Below are 22,876 nucleotides of genomic sequence, written 5' to 3'. Positions count from 1 at the left end.
TGAAGAGTGCAATGCTGTCCTGTGAAGGAGGCCAGAGATAAGCCTTGTGCGGGACAGCAGCTGTATCGCATGTTTGCATAGCAGTATTTTCGCTCTTCCTTAATGAAGAGTGGTGAGCGCAGCCCACTGTGAGTGGACTGAAAAACAGCGATGCAAAGGTGAGTTATATGGAAACGTAGCAGTGTGGGTCTTGCTCAGCTGAGACATGGGGTTCCTCTGCAGAGGCTTGTACGTGCTGGCAGCCTTGAGGGCCCTGGGAGGGCGGGAGGGTGGTGAAAATCCTTCTGAGGAGGAAAGAGAGATTAAGAAAGGAAGAAAAAAACTTAGGGTGAAAGCTACCGAGGGCAACATAGAGGTAAGAGGAAAACGTAGATTTTCTTAGACTGTTCAGGGAACTTTTCACATATTTATCGGATGTTTGCCAAACAGCATTGAGCTAATGAGCTGCCTTACTACTAAAGAAAAAATTGTCTCTCAACAAATGTCATTGTAATATTTGTCTCAAGACCCAGTAAGATATTACCAGATATTTCTAAAATCACAAAGACTTTAAGATATTTAGCTTTTCCAGCTGGTCAAAAGTGACTCTGTTAACCTACTTCTAGATTGCTTATGTTCATGTCTCTTTTCAGCTAATTTTTAAGTTTCTTAGAGCTGACAAAATGATGAATTATCATCAGACATACTTTTTTTCCTCTCCAGGAGACATGTTATTTGAAAAGCTTTAGAGAATACATATTTCAGAATTCAGTTGATGGAAGAGATTACTTGAGAAAGTAGTAGTTTTGTGAAAAAGGGCTGTCAGTTCTTTGAACTGTGAAATTGAAACATCAGGTAGAAGCAAGAGCTGTGCTGAGGATGTTGGAAACAACTAATTTATATAGAACTTCTGATGGCAGTTTCTTTTATTGCAAAAATACTTACAGTTCTTGTATATACTACAGCCATTTCTGATATCTGTGACGTGTCATAACTACTCCATACATTTTTTCACTAGTTGATTGGTTCTCAAGAATATAGATGGTTTTGTGATTTGTCATCCTTCTCCAAATCATGTGGAGTCTGTGTTTCATTTCTTCCATCCTGTGGGTGTGGTTGTTTGATTTCTGGATACTTCTAATGCAGTGAAAGAGTAATTATACATTCTAGTTGATGTAAGATGTATCTGGAAAAATCTTCTTTGCTGAACTTGCCCTCATAAACAACACTGTACCCACTTTGTTGTTGAATTGTTCCCAGTAGTGGAGAGGGTAGTAATGGCAATTCTGGTGCTTATGCATAGTCTGGCTGCTTCATGTCCAGATATTTTCACTGTTGCTACTATTTGAAGCTGAAGTTGTAATGAATTTTCAGAAAATGCATGTGGTGTTTTGCTGGGCTTCTAGATATCACCTGTGTGTGTGCTACTGTCTTGTGAACTGCACTCCACTTTTCAGAGCTGGTGATAGCTAGATCCCTGGTGCCACGTGTTACTGTGTTCTTGTGGTGAACTATGTAGCTGCATCAGCTGTTTTGGTTGGTGCAGATGCCTTGCTGGTGGAGCAGTGGCAAGCTAAGCTTCAAGGAAGAGATGTGTTTTCTGTCAAGTGAGGTGCTGACTTTGGAGCAACTCAGTTTAAGTTGTGGGGATGGTTTTGCAGGTTGAAAGGACCTAATGGACCCTTAAAGCCCATGTGCTAATCTTTTTAAGCTTGTTGGCCAGGATTTTTCTTGTTTGCACAACAAAGGAATGTTATTACTGGAAGTTCTTGTCTGAGAATTAAACAAATTTGGTTTTATTTAATACTTACTCTGAAAGGTCAACAGCCCAAGCAAGTTTGCTATCTTCTTCACTCCTTTCTCCCCCTCTTCACTGTTTAATCTCTATGCCTCTACTCAGCATATCAATTTCTGCAATCAGATTTGCTTATAGAACTTAACTATTTCTTGCTTTCTTTGAACTGGACTCTCTTCTTAAAAGAATAGTTACATCTTTACTTTCTTTAGCATCACTGAATATCTCAGAATAAGCATTCCATCCATAATATGAAGCTACAGTTGAGTAAGAGAAAGTTACTGTTTACTAATAGCTGTTGATCACAATAAAAACCTTAAAACCCCTACTGGGCTGGGGGTAACATTTTGCACTACTTGCATTTCAATTCAGTGACTTTAAAGGGCCTCTTAACTGGGAAACTTTTTGGCGAGCTGACATGCTGAGATAGCTTTGCCTAGAATATCACTCGTGTAGGAGTGCAGTTCACCTTGCTGCAATACCAGCACACAAAAAACCCAAAACAGTGGGATCATTCTAGGTAACTAGGAAAAGTGTCAAGGCAGGTGTAGAACTTACTGTCTGCTTTGGCCTCCTGACCTAGCTCTCTGGATATACAGATGTGCACATGATCGGTGGTCTCAGTGCAGTTACACTTTGAAATAGTATGCTGGTTTTCCCTTTTATTGAATAAAACTTCAGAATAGTTTCAGTTTTTCGGAGCATGTAAACTATGCAGTATCCCATTTAAGGAAGTCTTTTCATGTTGGAAATTCTGAAAGGGAGAAGTTAAGAGTTTTTGATACTTGGAGTTTTCAAGGCTAAACTTCAATGGGACTTTTATGTAAAGAAATAGGAGATATGAGAGAAAAAGCAAGTTAGCACTAAGCAGTTTCTTACAGGCACTTTTCAAGTGCTCTGCCAGGTTTTACAGGAAGTCTCAGTTGTTTGTTCATTAGATGATGTTTGTAAGTCAAATAGAATCTGAAACTTTTGAGGTTCTTGCTTTAAGGGAGTGTGAGAGAAATGACTTATATTTATATAAGCTCCTGTCATGTCCTTCAGAGGACATCGTGATTTTTAAAATTAACTTTGATAGAAGTTAACTTTAATTCTTCTTTATCTCAGTGAGAACTTAATTGAAATTTTTTTTCTCTATTTTTCTAGTTGGGCTTTTGGTTGTTGAGGAAGGTTTGAAAGCAAGTAATTGCATTTCCTTCTAGGAGAAAAGCAAGTTTTCATCTCCTCTGTTTTGTTTTGATAACTAGAATCCTGTAATGATTCGAACTGTGTCTGCCTGTGTAAACCTAGGACTATTTCTTTCCTGTTCGTACCTAAAGCTTTTGGGGAGCCTCTACTTTGACAGTAGAGAAATTGCATCAAAGCACTCTTCTAGATTTAGCACTTCTTCATAGGGATCCAAACTGCAGGGCATAAACAGAATAGATGAGAAAAGGTGAGGCAGAGCCTCACACAAGAATCTGGGGGCTAGCTTGTTTGGTTTGGGCTCTGTTTCCCTTGCTATTGGGTAGAGTTTTGTCTGCTTTAATAAATGTATTTTCTAGAGTGTTTGCCCAAAGACGTTATGTTTTGTATTTGGATTGATATTGTTGTAGCCAGGGAAGAACCATCAGCCTCTCTCAGCTGGTTTCAGTCACGTTAGGGTATTCTAAGACTATAATGTGGCGTGATAGGATTTTATTAAAAAAATTGTATTGTTTGTAATGATTAACTGACATTTGTGAAGTGGTATTGTGTGACGTAAACAGCTGCTACACTTAGCTTGTTTTTGAGGACACTGGGACATTAATAGTTTTTTTTTTAAATAGAGTTCTGAAAGAAAACCAGACTTTTATTATGAGTAATTTCACATTCTGTAGCTTATGCTTTCATGCATTAGATAAGCAGTAAACTAGCATGTATCTTGGAGCCCTGTGGCTTTTTGCACTGTGAAATATGTTGGAAGTGCTTTTTCAGTGTGTTTGTAGCAGAGCTAGGGCAGGAGTTGCAGGTGCTGTGAGAGTGGTGCTGAGTGAACTTAATAAAAGTTGGGAGTTAGCTTCTTCCTCTAGTTGTAAAGGTATTGAGGTTATGAATGCATTTGTGACCAGAGTTTAAAAGAATATGCAGATCAGAAAACTACTTATAATTGCTGACTTAGGAGGTTGTATGTGGATAACATTTGGAACAGAGGTGGAGCAGCAGCAGCAGCGTTAAGCAGAAAAACCTTTACACAAGATGGTGCCTTTATTATAATTAACAGCTGATTGCCTGATTCTCATGGCTTGGTTGTCCTTGGGGCTTTTAGCTCTGAAAGCCAGAGGCTTGTCAGCTTTCTCTCATTTAAAGCTGTAGAACTTTTTTGTTGTTCATGTGAACATGGGTCTAAACTTGCATAGAAATTAAATTTACCTCTGTTGATCCAGAATAGATCATTTTAGGGGAAATACAGGAAAATGAAACCTGATACTCAGTTGTTTATCGGATTTTTTTTTAACAGACAACCTGTCATTCTACAGCTGTCAGTTCAAGGTTGCTCAGGAAAGTTAAATGAGGGGAAAAAAAGCAGCAAAACACCGGAATAACTTGTGCTGTTTGCAAATACAATGCAGTTTACATTGAAGCACTGTGCTATACTGGGACTAAGTGAAGGTTAAGCCGGGCTGCACTGAAGTCATTCTGGGTCACATCTCTAAAAAGCCTACTGCTGGGTACTGACCTTTTGCTTACTTTTAATAGAGTCAGAATTGCATGCATTACTGTTTTCTCACCGTTTGCATCTGTGGTGGCTTCGGATACTGTTTATCCTGATTTAAGCTGTTATTTTAGTCTCTCTGTAAGATTATTACCCAGGTGTGCTCAGTCTTCTCATGAGGATTCAAACTCGATATACAGCCTGTTGCCTTATTAAGCAAAAGTCCCAGGTTTGGTGCAGAAGGGAGATGAAAGTAGCAATCTTTTTCCAGTATTCTTTTAAGTAATAGTGGTTTCAGTGAAAAACTTGAAAAATGTGAATGGCAAGTATTTTGTTGTCATGTGGCCAAACGTTGTCTCGTGGTATGTGCAGATATGGCAGGGTAGGGAAGTACTACGTCTGTAGAAAGAGGCTAAACATTTTAGGTTTGCAAACACTGGTTTAATTTGTCATTTTTTTTCTGTCACGCAAAAAAAAATAGCCATAGTTTAGTGGCTTTTAGCTTCTTAGATTACAAAGTTCAGCTCCTGTAAATTCCACAGCTTGCAGGTGCTCTTTCCTCTGGTGATTTATTAGCATCAGCTTCTTAACTTTAGGCTAAAGGGAAGCAAAGGCAAAACATGCTTTTGTTATGTCATTTTACACTGTTTGAGCCGATGGAGTGCTGTCTCTAACAAAGGATTTCAACTCTCTGTAAACATTGGGAAAACCTGATGTTTGAGCTTTGGGTAAGGAGGTGTTGATGCCCAGTTTCAGTTCAGGACCAGGTATTGGAAGGTGGAAGTTTTGTCTTATCTGTGTTAAGTCAAATCTTCATTATATAAGTCATTACTATTGAGAATTTAATCTTTCTAAAACAATTTCTAATAGAAAACATTATGAAAAATTAAGGGTATTTCCCTGTGACTAGAAACACTATTTTTTTTTCCTGCTAAATTTTCATTATATAAATTTTTTAAAAATGTTTTATTGCGTGATTTTTTTGTAAATTTTTTTTATGTTTTCTCCGTTTGCTCTAACAGTCTTGTCTTGTGACAACGTTAAAACGCTGTAGGAATAAAGCTTAGATTTCAGAATTACTTTGAAGCAAAGGAAGAAGGAGGGGCATTGTCTTTTCCCTCATCTGAGGTCTCAGTCTGAACGTGATATTTTTGGAGGCAGTGCTAGAAGGCTTGCTTGTGACCGAATTAAGACTTTTTATTTAGACACAAGACTTATATGTCAAAATCTTAATTGGAGACCTATATCTTTCCAACTTTTGCTAAACTATTATTTGTTCCTTGCTTTCTTGACTCCTACTAGCATTTTAACCAATAAACATCAGATTTAGTAGCAGTAGTTTTGTTCCATTCATGATTTTATGAGGAGAAATGTTTTCTGTTCTTCCTGGTGAACATCCCCCAAACCCCACCCGAGACTCCAGTAAGAAGAGAAGATCCTCAATTGTGTGATAGGTTTAGTTTTCCTGTAGTAATAAAGCAATGCCAAACCATGGTTTTTTTTCTGTGAGAGAATGTGCCAGCTCTGTGAGAGTCGGAAATATGAATCTAATTCTTATGTCCCAATGTGGTAATTACCACTAATGTTTCTTATTTCACCTTTGTGACAGTAGAAGAACGAAAAGGCAGAAACTTACTGATCTAGTTGAGCTGTTATTGGCCTGAACAAATGTTTGAGAACTTTGTGAGGAGCATTTATCCTCAGATGTGACCATGAAGGGAAGTCCTGAAGTTTCTTCCAAATCAGTAGTCTGCTGCGTTCTATGTTCATTTGTTCCAGTGCTTGTGGCAAGCGATACAGTTCTGTGCAGGAATGTCATTCTGTGATTTCTTCCTGCAGAAGTAGTTTTTAGAGTCTGTGGAGGTCTGGAAATGAGATCAACGATTTGGTTTCATGACTTTTACTTTTGAGTAGAGTCTTGGTTTTGTGTGTTCTGAAAATAAAAAAACAAAACGCTGCTTGCTGTCTTTCATTAAGCGTAGGAAGTATTTGGAAATATATTACTGTAAAATTTGTATTTTAATTTTTTCTTCTGCATTCTATTTGTAGAGTACACCCTTAGATGATGCAATAAACCAGTAAAGCATTAATTTTTTGTAGCTAGTACAGGTCTTCAAAGGAATTGGCAGTGTACTGAAAGCTTTATTTAAATGCAGCATGAGCTCACTGTTTGTGTATCACAGCAGCTACCATTTTACTTATGTTCTGCACTAAGTTCTGTTGTAAAAGCAACTGCATTGTGTCATGGGAGAGATCCATGCATTTTGAATAACTTGCCTTTTATTAAGAAAAAAAGCTAAAGGTAATAAATGCAAATAAGATGGAAAGGTATGTTTGTCCTTGTATTTATGTTACTTCATTGGGAATTACTTCTAAAGCCATTGGATCCTTTAATGCAAGTAGTATTTTTTTAAAAAAATAATTTCAATATAATATGCGTAGTTTTTTTTAAAGGACCTAAACTTCTAAGTTTGAAGTTTGTGGTGTTTGCTCTTAGTGTCATATACCTTATTTGGTGCCATGTTTGCCCCTGTCAGGGGTGCTGTTTCTGTGAATGTTACAGAGCACACAGGAGAGCTGCAGGTGTGGGTGTTTCTGCTGACTTTTGTGGGAGTTCTGGAGTACTTTTCTTGTATGAATATCTGTTACTCGTTTTACCAACATGTCATCTCTTGTGATTTAGCCTGAACAGTAAGCACAACAGGACAAACGTTATGCTGGTGAAGATTTGCACATGATTGTGCTTGTTGTAGGCTCTCTTCTAAATATGCTCTTAGAGGCATGGTGAGCTTCAGCATGTTTCATGGTCATGAAAAAATAAAGATGCTGTATTTACAGTGTTTTGAGAACATAATTTCAGTCTTTCTTAAAATTTCAAAAGCTAAATTGAATAAAACTTACTTGGCAAGCTGAGTAACTTTGGAAAGGTCTTTTAAGTTTATTACTTGAAAACAGACCTAAAACAGACCTCCTTCTAACCTACTGGAAAATATGGAACACTTTGTAGTTCACTGTTTTTCTTAATTCTCAGTGTGACGAACTGTGTCACTGTTCTTACCATTGGTTTTGGTGGAGAATTATGGTCTTGAGAACTTTTAAAGCAAGGTCAGAGTTCCCTTCAAGCAGCGGTAGAGAAGTCCTTTTCTGCGCTCCCACCCTCCATTGTCCACTGATCCTAGTTACTCTTCTGAGGCTGTAGGCTCAGCCAAGTCAGGCAAAACTCCAGTCTGGGGAGAGGCAGGCAGAAAATTTTGCTGTCCTAGGTAGGGTACGCTCATGGCTGATGGCCTTGTGGCATCTGAGGAAGAATGACTGATGGATTTATAGGTACTAGAGTGGGGAATTTTTAAATATATATCTAGAGCTGCCCGATTGTGAGACTTACTGTTTCAATGAGAAAGTAATGGTACTATTATAATGAAAGTTGTCAGCTGCAATTACAGTATTAGTGCCTGAGAGACCTAATTACTTGCATTCTAATAAATGTAAGGATTGCATTAAACAAAAAGTGTTTTTTACTGTTAGGAAAATAAGATTGAGAAACAATATCTTGGTATTACAAAGGAGATGGTTCTTCTGTGGGTGATGTTGAAGTAGTGGGTACACACCAATGTCAGGATCAAACTCCATTTGAAGGAGTAGGTATTGATCTTAAGATTCCAGTGTGATTTTGTAATTTCATTTTTATGTAGGTGTGTGGCAACGTTTAAGTGATTTGCCAGTCACAGCTGGTTCATGTAGGTGGATTTAACAGCGTGGTTGGCAGCCTACACCTCTAGCACACTTGTGCACAGCAGGCATGAAACTGAGCAGTTTTGGTCTCCCCATTTCTGCCAGTGAGAATTTTAAAATGTGCTGTGGGTCAAGTAAGATTATTGATGTGATAACAGGTGACCACTGGCTGCTCATTTAGCAACCTTTCCTGGCTTCCCCCCCAGCCACAAGGTCCTGTCCAGTGTCAAACACTGTTACTCCTCAAATTAGGCACACAGGAGGCATACAGCTTCCCTGTAGTCTTCCTTCCCTCAGCAGAGCCAGAATAACTGATCTTTTGAGCAGGGCCAGAATAACTGATCTTTTGTGTTTGTAACTTTGTCTTACAGTCCTACTGCCAGTGGGTTTTATTTTGCTTGTTCCTGAAGTTTTAGACAGGAACTAATACAGGTCTTTTTTTTCCTAGGATTTATACACTGTTAAATAAGTGGTTTACCTGTAAATAGATCCATGTCATTCTGGGGAACATGAAGCATTTTTTGTGCAGCTCTCAGAGAGAGGATTTCACTTCACATGTGACATAAAGTGTTTTTGTGCTGTAAGATAAAATGTGATATTTGGGCATAAAAACTGTGGACTGGTATTTTTTTGGACTACAGTGCTCATGATGGAAATTAAAACTGAGAAATAAATCAGATAAATTAAAAACCACCTGTTTGCTATCCTGGGAAACTTTAAAATTGTCCAGGGATTTAAAAAGGGAAAAACCCACCAACCTGAAACTATATAACATCTGAGATGTTGTTCTTCTGGACTAGATTAAAACTAAGCCAACAGCAGATCTCAGATCTCTTTTCTCTTAATATCTACCAGGAAAGGACCAGTGATCACTGTGATTCTTCTCCTGTGAGTCCATGCAGTCATGGTTTAAATTAAAGGCTGCTTCCAGATGATACAGTCCAACAGCTATAGACCTAACCCCTCTTTCCTCCTCCTTCTCAATGGCAGGAGGCTGCTGGTTTGTGTAGGCTTTCCATGGATACTTGTATCCCTGTCATTTGATACGCTCTTGTAAAGTGGGAGGGATAGCTTATCAGTCACAGGGAAGTTGTTACTCATCTTTGAGATCTGAAAATGGGGCAACTTAGTGCTTTAATAGAACTTGCTAAAATAGTGCTTCTAAAACTTGAGTCAGAAGAAAATGTCATTAGTTTGCTAATTAATGACTGCAAAATACAAAGATCTGCTTCACTGAATGTTTCTGCATTGCTCTGTAAAAATTTTGGTTTGTGCTGGAAAAAATAAAACTCTGAAACTGGGTTTATATAAAGTAGAGGAGAAGCATATACTTTCAGCTGGCAGAGGTTGTCTAGACTTGTGCAACTGAACATTGTTATTTGAATATGAATACGTGTTGTTTTCATAATGAGGGACATATTTTCCAGCCACATTGAACCTTATTCTCCATGCAGAATTTAAGGTATGCCTTTCTTTTGTGATGGATTGTGCCTCTTGACTTTGTCCGCTGAGGCTATTAACACCGGTTCAGGCCAGGAGTCATCTTCTGCTGTGACCTGCTGACAGTTCCCTTTTCGTGGAGAAACACGTCCAGTTAACTTGCAAATATGAAAGCCAAATGGAAGATTGCCCGTGCTTTTAGAATATCCTTCAGCCAATATGCATAGCAGTCATGCATATTGGCTTTCTTTTATTTAGCCATATGGCAGTGACATGTGCATTACCTGCTCTGTCCTTTGTCGTAATTGCCTGACTCATTTTACAGCAAGCATTTAAAAAGACTGAAGAAAGAGGTAGAAACTTTCTTAAGCAGTGTGTAGATCTCAGAAAATTAACTCAATAAAATTGTGTCAGTGGTTCTATTTGTTTATTGCAAAGCTGATTACAATCTGTCAATTTACTTGTATAATCATATTAACTATCTTAATTTGTGAATTCTAAACTGTTCTGCAGAGTCATGAGACCTTTTCTTGGCTGTTGTGCTAGAGTGGAACAGCTGGGACTTAAAAGCCAAAAACATTTGTGTAGTGGCTAAAATATAAGGATGACTCAGCTGAAATTTCTGATGACGTTATGCAGTCAGGGAACTTAAGCACGTGGCTTGCCCGTAGCGTCTCACAGCCGCTGGCTTGTCATGACCAACTTAAATGACCCCTGTGCAGGTACTCTAAAACAAAGTTGGGCATTTTTATGCACTACCAGTGCTAATTTCCCTGAATTGGCTGTATTAAGTTTTGAGATTTATTTTTTTTAAACTGACAAAAATGATGTGAGGTGGGAAGAATTTCTAGAATGCTGTGGAATAAGAGAAGAAAAATAACAGCAATGTGTCCTTTGCATACTGTCTATCTAACCAAGAAGTTCTAGATTATGATAGAAGTTGAGAGGGAAGAAGTGGAAGAAAATATTTTTTTGTTAACATGTTTTCAAAAGAAGCTAGTTTTTGGAAAAAAAACACAGAACAAAAGAAGGACAATAAAACACCTTAATGTGGAATGGTCAAATTTAAGGGGAAACCTATCGTCTGATTAAATAATGTCTGGTTAGCCTCAAGTTGTAATTTTTGCAAGTTATATCTTCCTTTTCTCTTTAGATCTATTTTCCTTTCTTTGTAATTGTCTTTGAAACTGTTTAATCAGTGGAAGGTGGGGACAAATAAGGATCAAAGAGTGGTGATTCTGAGCAGTGGGATTTGTTTCCCACTTTGATGTTGGAATAGAGGGGGTAGGTGCTTCAGCTCCTTTTCGTTGTTTCCTCATCTATAAAATGTGGATAATGGCACTTACTTCTGTGACCAGCTCAGACTTTGATAGAGGAGGATTACTGACTGTCATTATGTCCCAGTAGTGGTACTGGTTTTCTGTGCACTTGTAAGCTGTGCAGCCATCTGAAAAAACGACACTATAGTTAATGAGTCTTTAGGCATGAGGCTGCTAATCTGGGCTGTGTGGCTTTTAAACAGAAGCCTGTGAGCTATGCTTCGGCTGTTGAGTATTACGTCAGCAATATCTCTGTATTGCACCATTCAGTTGGAGAGTCAGAAATCTACAGCACTTGAGCGGAAGGGTCCCCTGTGATAATTTTACAGCAAAGTCAGTAATTTTAAGGTAAAATTTCCTGCAAGAGATTTCCCTAACTTAAACCAATCATGAATACGTATGAAAGTTCATTTTACTAAATAGCCTGTCATTGTATGTAGTCCTTGTACCAGTAATGGAAATAGTGATCACATTTCTATTATTTTTAAGTGTCAGTTTTGGTTTGGTTGTAGTTTATCTTGCTTTTGAGAATTGTGTAGAGAGAAATAGGAGTTATATTGGTTTACATTTTCCTGTTGTTGAGAAAGAAATGGGCTGTAAGAGTGAGCCTTTTACTTAGTTCTGTGCCCTGTTATGAATTACCAGAAAGTCTCAGCTGGGTTTGCTGAGAGTACAAATAGTGAAATGATATTGTTGTGTGGCATTCACTTTCACTGTGTGCCAAATAATGTTGCCATACTGAAATTTGGGAATGCTGTATGTCTGAGTATTTCTACATGCATGCACAGTGGTTATAATGGGAGATAGCTAGCATTGTCATGTTCGCTTTTTTTTTCAATGATAGTATGAAAATCCTTGATTAATACTGTTGTTTTACTATGTATAACCAACAGAAGTGACACTAATGTCATCTTTTGGAGGATTAAAACTTAGGATGTACAAAAAGTGCAATGAAATTAGATATGTCACAGAACGGAGCCAGTTAAGATACTGAATGAGGCAGATAGTGGCTGTTTCTTTTTTAAAATACTGAAATTCTGTAATTCTGTGCCCACTTTTTTTTTTCTTTTTTTTTTTCTTTTTTTTTTTTCTCTGAACTTGATCCATTTTCTCTCCCCAGGACTGGAATCTGACATGGCACACAGAAAACCCAGACTTTACCCACTGCTTTCAGAACACAGTCCTGGTCTGGATTCCTTGCATTTACCTGTGGGTCTGCTTCCCAGTGTACTTCCTATATGTTCGTTGTCATGACAGGGGATACATACAAATGTCAAATCTCAACAAAGCCAAAACGGTATGTGACTTTAAAATCAGAACTAAGCTTATCTGGAAGTTTGAATCTATGTTCAGCTATGTTTTATCATACTGTTTTTACTGAGCATCACTCTTGGCCTGCATGCTGTAACTTACTTGTTCTACTTGTGTTTAATTTCCAAACCTTATGTGTTTCTGTTGCCCTTTTATCAGTAGGCTTTCTGAGATTTACTCTGGCATAGTAAAAATGCTTCCAAATTCATTGTGAGTTGGAGAAGACTATTTTAAGGACACTCAATCTCAAGGCCTTTATGTCAATAATAAGAATTTATTATCCTGTTAACTTTTAGAAATATATGCTGTGTAATTTAGGAACTTCTGCAGGTGTTCTATTTTCACTGTTATTGTGAAATACATACTTAATGTTTTCTTTCTTTTTTCCCTCTGTAGAATAAGTGAAAAGTTTTAAGAAGGATTATAATAGCATGGTGTATTGGAGAGTTTTTGTCTCTGCAATCTATTATTCAGGAGTGGGATTCACCAGCTTTCTGCTTCATAATGCACTGAATTATATGGTACTAAAATTAGTAAACTTTTTTTCTTCTAGTGGGGGTCTAGTAGGCAAAGCAAAATTACTCTTTTTTTATTTTTGTGCATGTTGTAGAACTGCCCAAAAGAGATGATCTGATTATGACTCCTCTTCTACTAACGCATAACATCTAGTGTCCATGTACATATTGTGCTGCCTAATCTGTGTGAACTGATGTATGAAATACACTTTTGTATTTCAGGCTTTGGGCTTAGTGCTGTGGATAGTCTGCTGGGCAGACCTTTTCTACTCTTTCTGGGAAAGAAGTCAAAATATTTTTCGAGCGCCATTTTTCCTCATTACGCCTACAGTATTGGGTATAACAATGGTAAGTTCTTCTGTAATGGCTGTTGTTCATGCAAAGCCTTGAGCAATAACACACATCTCAGTATTATTCACAGTGTTGTAATTCTTAAAGGTACAGTCTTTACATACAGGTTTAATTTGCAGATGAACTGTGAATTATTGACTCTGGAATGTCTGCTTTCTTTCAGTAAAAAAAATTAGGAAAAAACCCAACCCAGCTATGCTCAGTGCATTGCATGTCAGCACAGAAGCCAGCGCTAGTGGTCTTGCCTTGTTTCGGTGTGCTTGAGCTACCATTCAGTTAATAGCTCAACTCAGATACGGGCTGGAGGAATCAAGTCAGGAGGACTGATTAAAGTTAGATAATATAAACCACACTGAACCTGGAAAAAGGCTGTCAAAGGCACCTTGAGTTATTCGGTATCTTACTACAAATTCTCTTGTGGGTAATGTGCTTTAGCACATGTTTTCTCTTTTACATTTGGTGGCATGGTGGAAAGTATTAAATGCCTCATGAGGCATATAGGTGTCCCCAGCTAACTCCTTCTACCTCTATGTGCAAGTATTGTCCACTTTTATACCCGTATCTCTGCAGCGTACATTTCAAGGAAAATGCCTTGCTGTTGTTTATTGTCAGTTGCCTTACAGTTATCACAGACTTGCAGTGGTAGTGATTAAACATGATATTCAAGAGGGGGACTGGACAGGGTACAACAACCCCAACAGCAGTATCAACAAAACCAAACCAAAATCCTCAACAGCCCTGAAACACAATGACAGGTGCAAGAGCTGTTAAATAGTTTGTGGTCATTTAATAATGCAATTGCCAAGCTTTTGTCAGGCTGATGGAAAATGCATGTTGCAGCAGCCAAGTGAGATTATAGAAATAGAGTAATATTTGGTGAGGGTTGTTTGGTGTTGTGGCTCTATGGAGAGAAGTATTTTTTCTGATTAATTCTTTTTATAATAAATACTTGGAAAGGATGTAGTATCATTGTAATTACATACTCATTTGTAATGTAGAACCAGAAGAGTAAAGAACTAAAAACTGTCAGCTTTTGGTAGTGCTTTTTTGTATCTAGTTGTTTATTTCTACATATGTAGTCCTTTTCCCCTTTTTTTTTCCACTTATGTTTACTGCTCCAGAGAATTTCCTATTTAACATATTTTTCAATTGCACCTAAAAATCTCTCTGTATTAGAATACCTGGGAGATACCGGATTTGAAAAACAAGGACACTCTAACACTGTACCTTGTATATGTGTATAACGTATTGTATAACTTACAGCTTGTGAATATATTTTTCTTATTTGTCCACAGTTGCTTGCCACATTTTTAATACAATATGAAAGAATAAAAGGAGTCCAGTCTTCAGGTGTAATGACGATTTTCTGGCTCGTCTCGTTGTTATGTGCCACAGTGGTTCTTAGATCCAAAATAATACATGCCTTATATACGGTAAGTGATTGCTAACCTCGTTCAGTTGAAAATAATCCTAAATGTTGCAATAGAGCAGTTGCTTGCTAATTATGCCAGTTAAGTCAGTTAATGATCCATTCGGCCTACTTTCATTTCTAGAGTTATAAAAGCAAAACAAGCTAGTTTTAGTGGCCTGTGTTTTGAAATGCTGGTGAAATTCAGAGTCGTCTTAACTGTAGCAACAGTTGCCTTAAACTCTTGCTTAGTTGCCTTAAACTCTTGCTTAGTTGCCTTAAACTCTTGCTTAGTTGCCTTAAACTCTTGCTTAGTTGCCTTAAACTCTTGCTTAGTTGCCTTAAACTCTTAGTTGCTTAGATATGAAACTATTCTGGGAGTTTACATCATCTTCCTGTTGATCATACTATGGATTTCCTGAAACACTTGCTTTGATGGTAATGTGGTCTCATGTGCTGAGAGTAAATGAAAGTGTAGAAGTGAAATGTTTATATGTCAGTCTGCTTTATACTAATGCCACCTGAAATATCAGATTAATTGTGGAGCTGCTTGAAAATGGCATGTAACTTTTTATTTCTTGAAACGTTTAAGGCATGTTGTGAATTTAGAGAACTTTCAGCTAACTTATGTCTTTAACTGTTGGGAGTGGCATTTTACTGGGGGATATATCCAGCTGTCCCCGTGCTTTGATTTTTCTGGATTATGCTTTATGTGTCAGTCCCAGTTTAAAAAATGAAAGAAGCTCAACGCAGCAAACTAATCTAAATTCTCCTCCTCTGGTTCTTACTTTCTGTGTGCATACTAATTAACAGATTTACTTTGAAAGCTCCTTACTCCCCAGTATGTAATTACCTTGACTTCAAATTGGGGCATGCTGTGCTGGTACAAACTACATCTTAAAGCGAACTTCTCTACGAAAGAGGCTCATGCTTGTTGTTAATGGCAGTGACTGATGCAAAATAAATGGTATCTTTTATCTTCCCCCCCACCCCCCTTAACTTCCCTTTACCAAAATAGACATTTACATAATTTGCATAGGTGTGGGCAGTATAGCCTTTAGGTAGTTGGCAGAATTTACAGTAAGGATCTATTTTACATTTAGTAGTAATGTGTTGTTTTAAAGCAATTTGTTAAACCTTCTAATTGGACTCTTACCTTCCTTTGTAGGGTGCTAAAGTGGATGCGTTTCGTTATGTCACCTTCTCCATCTACTTCGTTCTCTTATTTGTACAGCTCATCCTATGTTGTTTTCCAGAACAACCACCTTTGTTCTCTGAAACAGTGAATGATCCTGTAAGTGTTCAGTCTATGCAAAGTGCTGAGTATCATACCTGCCATAGTTTGCACAATGAGCTACAGGGCCATAGTCTCCCAGATGTCAAATAATTAGAGACTTGTTGACTTGTTTGCAGTAGTGTTCTTTCTGCTCTTTAGTTGTTGACACAGATGATGAAGCTTATTGGATTCCACAGTTACCTCTTCTCTGTTGGTATCCACTGGCAGAGAGTTTCTCTGTGTGTGCCTGAAGGGAAGTGTGTACTGCTGAGTCTTTGGATCCTCTTAATCTTTAGCCTCTTTTCAGTCTTATTCAGCGATGAAATGTATTTGACAAGACACTGTGGATTTATGGGAACCTTCTTTTCTGCTTTCATTATGGTTACAATAGTTACAAGGTCCTTTGAGACCACAATAGTTTGGTTTTGTGTTCTGAGTATTTCCGGGATTGTCTGAGGAAGTAGGGCACGCTTCAAATTTTAACCTTCTTTTTTCATGAGTGGTGTGTTTGAGTGTTTTGATGAGGAAAAGAATAAAGCAAGTTGTGTTAGTCAGTCTTAAATTCTGCTTTATTACCTTCTGCCAAGCGTTTCCAAACCAGAAATATTTTCAAGTGTTGAGTAAAATCTTATTATATGTTTTCTTAAGCCAAAAAACTACTGTGAAATTTCTGAGATGTATATAGAAGTGAAACAATGTGTTTTGTCTCTTATTTTACTTTGGTTACATTATGTAACTCCAGACTAGTTACAACTTGTCTTCATTCTCTCTGGCATGCATGTCAGTAGGAATAATAATTCTATGTGACATAAACAGTATTATCTTAACAGTAATCTAATGCTTTAGTGTGTTAAACTTGTCAGTTTAAATTGGTCCAGTTTTTGGTAGCTTTGGACCTTTTTTTGGTAGTTTTGGACTCTTGAATTTAAAGTTTCCACCTGTGAGTAGATAAAAAAGGTATAAACACAAACCAGCATTCTATGTAAAGTTCAGAATATTTTGTTGAAAATATTCCTTGTAGTTGCTGAAGTAGAAATCTGCTTGGCTGATGGATGAAAGTACTGCTGTCAAGCCCATCTTTTTTTTTTTTTTTTAGCTTCTCCAAGTTTAAAAGCTTTGATTCATTTGTTAAGGAATGGTATTGAATTTGCTTGAAACATTTTATTGCAAGTGTTTAAATACTCTGGTCCCCTTTCAAAAGAAGCATGTCTCATACATGCTCTTGTTGCCTAGGAAGTTGCAAAAGAAGCTGTTGTGTGGAGAAGAGGTGGTGAAGGCATCTGTTTTACGTAGCTTAATTAAAACACAATTCCATATAGGTTAGTGGAGAAGCCACGTTACACAAATAGGAGCTAAGAAGTGCAAATGTTGGAAGCACTTGGCTCTGTTTTAATCGCAGTACTGTGATGATGTTTAGTGACTTTTGTAGATGGAAATACCGGAGTGCCTCCAGTTATAATTGATGCTAAAACCCTACTGGTTTGGGTGCTGACGGAGTGGCTGGTTTTAGTATTCTTTAGATGCTGTTCAGAGCACTGAAAGAGGGAAGGGAGAAATCTACACTGGAGTTCTGCGAGTAAATCAACTTTAGTGCCTTTGAAATTCTTTCAGACTTCCTCTCTTCAGTTTTAATCCGAAGAGATTAAGAGAGGATGTTAACCTGAAGAGTAAAGGCAGCCGTTGGTGCTGGATATATGAGCTAGCGGCATACCTTTATGGGTTCTTAAATTTTCCACGTGCTTATTGATGAATGAGGTGCAGGGTTACAAGGACTGTTTTGGGATGCTTTTATGGAGTTTCTCCATTTGTGCCTCTGTTTTGATGGAGTCATAGCACTTACCTACTGGAACAATAGAACCGGATTCTTCATTTATGACTAACTCTACCCAGTGAGTATATTTATGCTCTCATATGGAAGCATACCTTGCACTGATATAGGTAGGCACTGACTGTGACATCTTGAGAGATTGTCTGGCCTGCACTGTCTTATAAAATTCCCTCAACTATTTGTTGCCTTGTTGATAGAGAGCACTGCTGGTCCTGTATGCCAGTGGTCTAGTCTGCTAACAGCCCTGAAGCTGTGCTTGTGTTTTCTGAACAAGCTCTCAGTAGCATAAATGACAAGCTTAATAACGTGAAAAAATACACCATAAACAAAAGGAATTTCCAAAGCATCTTTTCTGCTTTTTTTTTTTCTTTTGGTCCTATATCAACCACTTTGTGGACTTATTTCTTTTTCTCTCCTTTAGAATCCGTGTCCGGAGTTCAGTGCTTCTTTCCTCTCTAGAATCACGTTCTGGTGGATCACTGGGTAAGATCAAGATGATGCATAAAACACCAGTTAAAGTTAAATGGCATTTTAGGATCGTGCTTGGAGAGTTAGATTAGCAGTAGTCATGCAATAATTTTGATTGATTGGTTGTTCTGTAGATTGAATTAATTTTTTTCTTTCAAGTTTGATTAATCTTTTTTACTTTGTAGGGTATTTCTAATATTAGAAATTTTGCCAGTATGTTTAATATGTTTGCTGAAAGAATACAATAAAAAAGTCTGTGTGAAAAATAACAAGGTGGAAATTATCTGCTGTATTTAGAAACTAAGGCATTCAAAACTATTAGCTCTCTTTGTCCAATAGGTTCTTTTTTTTTTTTTTGCACTGGCTTTGGTTTAGTTATGCTGTGTGATTTGATCACAACACATGGTCTTGTGAGTTAAAACACAAAAATATGTGAAATATATTGGTGTATAGTTGTGGTTGGTACTTGGCCAGAGTTCCAACAGAAAGCTGGATGAAAGGAATTGCTTTGTAACATTAAAAGCTAACAAAGATTTTGAAACTTGGAAGGCATGGGAATATTAATTGCCTGGCTGATTTTCAAATGAGATCGCTTTATCCTTTCTTCTATTTTCCCTGAAATTTGAATTCATTGGCGTATCCTGGATCCTTAGATGTTTTGGTGTCTAATTCCCACAGTAAAGACAGGAGGATGTATATTTTAGCCACTGGATCTGTGTTGCTACATGTACTAACTCTTGCATGTATTTTTGTAAAGAATTGGCTCTGTTTTGGGGCTGGATGTCCAGACCACTGTCTTATAGCATAAATATATACACACATGCCTATGCCTAGTATTCTTCAATATCTATCTCTGATTCTTTCTAATACAGGTTGATGGTTCAAGGTTATCGGAGACCTTTGGAAGCTAAGGATTTGTGGTCATTAAACAAAGAGGACAAATCGGAGAAAGTACTGCCAGGTTTGGCTAGTAACTGGGCAAAAGAGTGGGCAAAGACCAAGAGGTAAGTTCAGTTGTCCTGGCTGGGAGTTCTTCCAAGATACGGAGGTTAAAAAGCTCAAGTTATGCAGACTCTTCATAAATGTGTTTGTTGTCTATTGTCAAGCCTGCTTTTGTAAGGCCCAAATAGCAGCTCTGTATTTGTCCTTAAGTGCATACAGAACAGCAACCAAGTAGGCTGTTGGGTGTCCTCCTTATGAAGAGCTGCATCAGGTTCCTATTAGTCTTTTATGATCCAAAGCTGATTATTTTTGATGTGTGGTTTTTCCCTCGGGCTGGAATGTTATGACACGTTCACACTTCAGTCACATCGTTTAGGAGCTTGGGCTCCCTCTATAGCTAGTGAAGCCTCAGGAGGGCAGTTCAGGGAGTAAAAGTGGGAAGTATATTTCTTTCCTTTGACTATGTAGGGAGCCTGGGTGTCTAAGCCAGATGACTAAAATTAGAAAGACTGAATGCCTGTAGTTTCCATCCTGCTTTCATCATCCTTTACTGCAGCCAACAGAAGTACCTTTTCATTGAAGGAAAATTGCTTGCTTGCTTACACTCAGAGTTCTGAAGTATGTAGGTTGGCATAAGCCAGATGTATGAAATGAATGTGTTTGGTGCATTGGGGATCACTTGGCATAAATTTGACTGCGATCTTTTAACTCCAATGGTACAGTAAGGCCTTGATTTTGATGGACGTTCAGCATACTAGACTCTAGAATAATAATGTCCTTTGCTTTCTAACTTTAACGTAGGTTATAGTTCTATTCCTCGTGCCCAAGGGCAGACCTATAGGAAAGATTTGACAGAAATGCTACCTATACCTGCAAAGACGACCTGGCTGGTCCATTTAGCTGTGGTTGTATGATTAAAAAGTTGTTTGGTGAAACCCAGTTAGACTATTATTAAGAAGTGCAGTGAACAGCTCATAAACAAGTCATTTGTATACTGTATGTTTTTCCAATTGTGTTTTATGCTTGAATAACAGCTATGTTAACTATTTACTCTTTATTTCAGGCAATCATTGAACATGTTATACTCTCCCAAAAAGCAGCAAAAATCAGGTGACACAAGTGGTGATGTGACAGAAGAGGCTGAAGCTTTGATTATAAAACCATCTCAGAAGAGCTCTGAAGCATCTTTATTCAAGGTGTTATGTAAAACCTTTGGACCATATTTTCTCATGAGCTTCCTGTTTAAAGCTGCACATGATCTCTTAATGTTTGCAGGCCCGGAAATTCTGAGGTAAGACCTATATATTTTGTTATTGTATGTGGACAGCACTTAAAACACTGATGTTTTACTCACCAAGCTGCTTTGCCTCCAGTTGGTTCAGTGGGGAGGAACTGTCATGCAGTTAGAGACTGTGCATACAGATGATTTTGGTGAATTGCTTTTCAGATTATAACATCATGCATTAAATATTCGAGTTTTTATGTTCCTTTACAACACTAGGAAGGTCAGGCAGGAACAAAATCAACCTTAGCAGGACAGTTTATTTATTTATTTCTAACCTGTAATGGTTGTGGGAATACAAGTCACAATATGTGAGCCAACAGAGGGCTAAAGATGTAGAAGGAGTTGTATTGCTTTAGGGAGGGAGGTAGTAAACAAACTGTAAGCAGCTGAATTTTAGCTGGAAAAAATATGATAATGTGATTCTATGATTCTATGGAACTTCATAGTGTAGCTTCAGGAGAATGCTGTATGCGTGAGGTATGTGCTACTTTAAAGTAGGACATTGTTAGGAGGAGGGAGTGATATGTGCTTGTATAAAATGATCTCCAGTTTCTAAGAAGTTTGAGTAAGTATTTTATCTAAGTTAGATACTTCAGGTGCTTGCTTGACCCATATAACATTTGGAATAATATTAAGATTGTAACCTTGATGCTTCATCTTGATTTGCATATATCAGGAGAACTACTTCCTCTCTCCGCAGATTGCTCATCAGCTTTATAAATAACAAAGCTGCCCCAAACTGGCAAGGCTACTTTTATACAGGACTGCTGTTTGTTTGTTCCTGTCTTCAGACACTGATTCTTCACCAGTATTTTCATATTTGCTTTGTAACTGGAATGAGGCTCAAAACAGCTATTGTTGGTGTAATTTATCGAAAGGTGAGTGTTCCTTATAAATTTAGGTAACCATGACTGTGTGAATACATCGCTCAAGTCTGAGTAACTAAAGTAGTTAGGAGACTGGTAGGCTGCTTCCTAACTCAAGGGAGTATCTAATTTATAAAAAAAAGCTTTTAGGATAGAACAATTTTCTAATTTACTAGTTAAAGTTCAGACACTTTTTTTCTTCCAAAGCAGTTGAATTTTGTGGAGAAAATTCAAATGTATGTCTTCCTTCATGTTGCCTTAATTGTTTCCTTTTTTCTTTTTTTTTTCTGATCTGCACCTAGGCACTTGTTATCACAAATTCTGCTAGAAAGACTTCTACTGTGGGTGAGATTGTGAACCTAATGTCTGTGGATGCTCAGAGATTCATGGACTTGGTTACCTACATAAACATGATTTGGTCTGCACCTTTCCAGGTGGTATTAGCACTGTACTCACTGTGGCAGGTGGGTATTCCGTGTTGTTTCTTGCTTTGACTTTTGCAGGGGGCTGCTTCCTGTAGTTGTGACTACAGACAGCTGGTGTTCAGACTCTGAAGGGTTTACAACAGCGTGGGGAAGATGCTGTTTGTTTATAAGCCATTTAGAGCTGCTTTTGTCACCACTTTCAAGAAGGAAGGCAGGAGGTTCTTAATTTTGTACATCTGAATGCATGTAGGGAGGATGCGGGTGGAGGTTACTATCTTTTGGGGCACTGCAGTACCTGTAGATACCTGAGCAGTATCTCACTTGTCACTTCACGTAAGAAAAGGTGTCTTGGCTCCGCACTGTGAGAATCAGCGTAGGAGATGTTTGCTGTTTCTACTTCACACAGTCACTGGGCTGACTTTTCCTGATTGTCCCTGTCAATCCAAAAGATAATTAAGTTCCCAAGAAGCCATTTACTCGCTGTGTGGACCTCTACTTCAGAAGAACAGGCAAGCCAGCAAAAGCTGGAAGACATTAAAAGGTCTCTTGTGCATATAGAGAGACTGATCTATATCTATATATACACCTCTCAATTTGGGGCTATATGTATGTATATATACGTTTGTTTAAAAAATATCGAAGCACTTAAACATCAAACCAAGCTCCTACTTTATCTTCTTTTTCTTCCGCAAAGCTGTTCTTGAAAAGAGAAGAGGTCGAAAAGCTATTTCAGAATGCTTTTCTGTAGCATAGGCAGTGGGTTGAACGAAGATTTATAAAAATGAGTTTGAATAAATGTTTACAATTAAATGCTTTTCAGACTTTAGGTCCTTCAGTGCTGGCAGGTGTGGCTGTCATGATCATTCTGATTCCAATAAACGCTGTGATGGCAGTGAAGACAAAAAACTATCAGGTTAGAACCTTTATGTGTGACAGTGCTTTTAAGAAACGAGTTCTGTTCTTTGACTTGTTCCTGAGTGTTGTCCTTCTATATTTTTTTAACTCCCTCTATTTAGCCCTTGAAAAGAAGGAAGGGAATGAAAGGTCAGAGGTGTTGTGTATGCAAAATAAACAAACTCATGTTATTTTTCAGCCTTAGAGCGTATCTGTACATAATCGTGTAAAAGCCTTGCAGTAGTTAAGACCAAGGTAGCAGGTTAGCTAGCTTCATGAAATTCCCTGTGACTGGATTTTGATTAGTTTAGGTTTTCATTTGCTGCTTAAACTGCTGTCTGCCTAATGAACCCCAATGAGTGAAATAC

General features: G+C 37.9%; 1 protein-coding gene across 1 annotated transcript; it reads left to right on the top strand.

Moving 5' to 3' along the window:
- Positions 1–205: 205 nt before the first annotated feature.
- LOC104280594 (multidrug resistance-associated protein 1-like) lies at positions 206–22,527 on the top strand (the record flags this gene model as incomplete). The annotated part of the gene is made up of 11 exons (XM_009878282.1): positions 206–355; positions 12,060–12,236; positions 12,988–13,113; positions 14,412–14,549; positions 15,693–15,818; positions 18,050–18,111; positions 18,969–19,100; positions 20,102–20,329; positions 21,024–21,201; positions 21,492–21,653; positions 22,435–22,527. Coding segments are annotated over exons 1-11 (1,572 nt in total), but the record flags the coding sequence as incomplete, so codon positions are not given.
- Between the last annotated feature and the right edge of the window lie 349 nt (positions 22,528–22,876).

This window comes from Apaloderma vittatum, unplaced genomic scaffold (assembly GCF_000703405.1).
Source record: "Apaloderma vittatum isolate BGI_N311 unplaced genomic scaffold, ASM70340v1 scaffold43471, whole genome shotgun sequence".
Classification (NCBI taxonomy): domain Eukaryota; kingdom Metazoa; phylum Chordata; class Aves; order Trogoniformes; family Trogonidae; genus Apaloderma; species Apaloderma vittatum.
The sequence above is the reverse complement of the archived record's forward strand: the minus strand, read 5'-3'. Positions and strand labels throughout refer to the sequence as shown.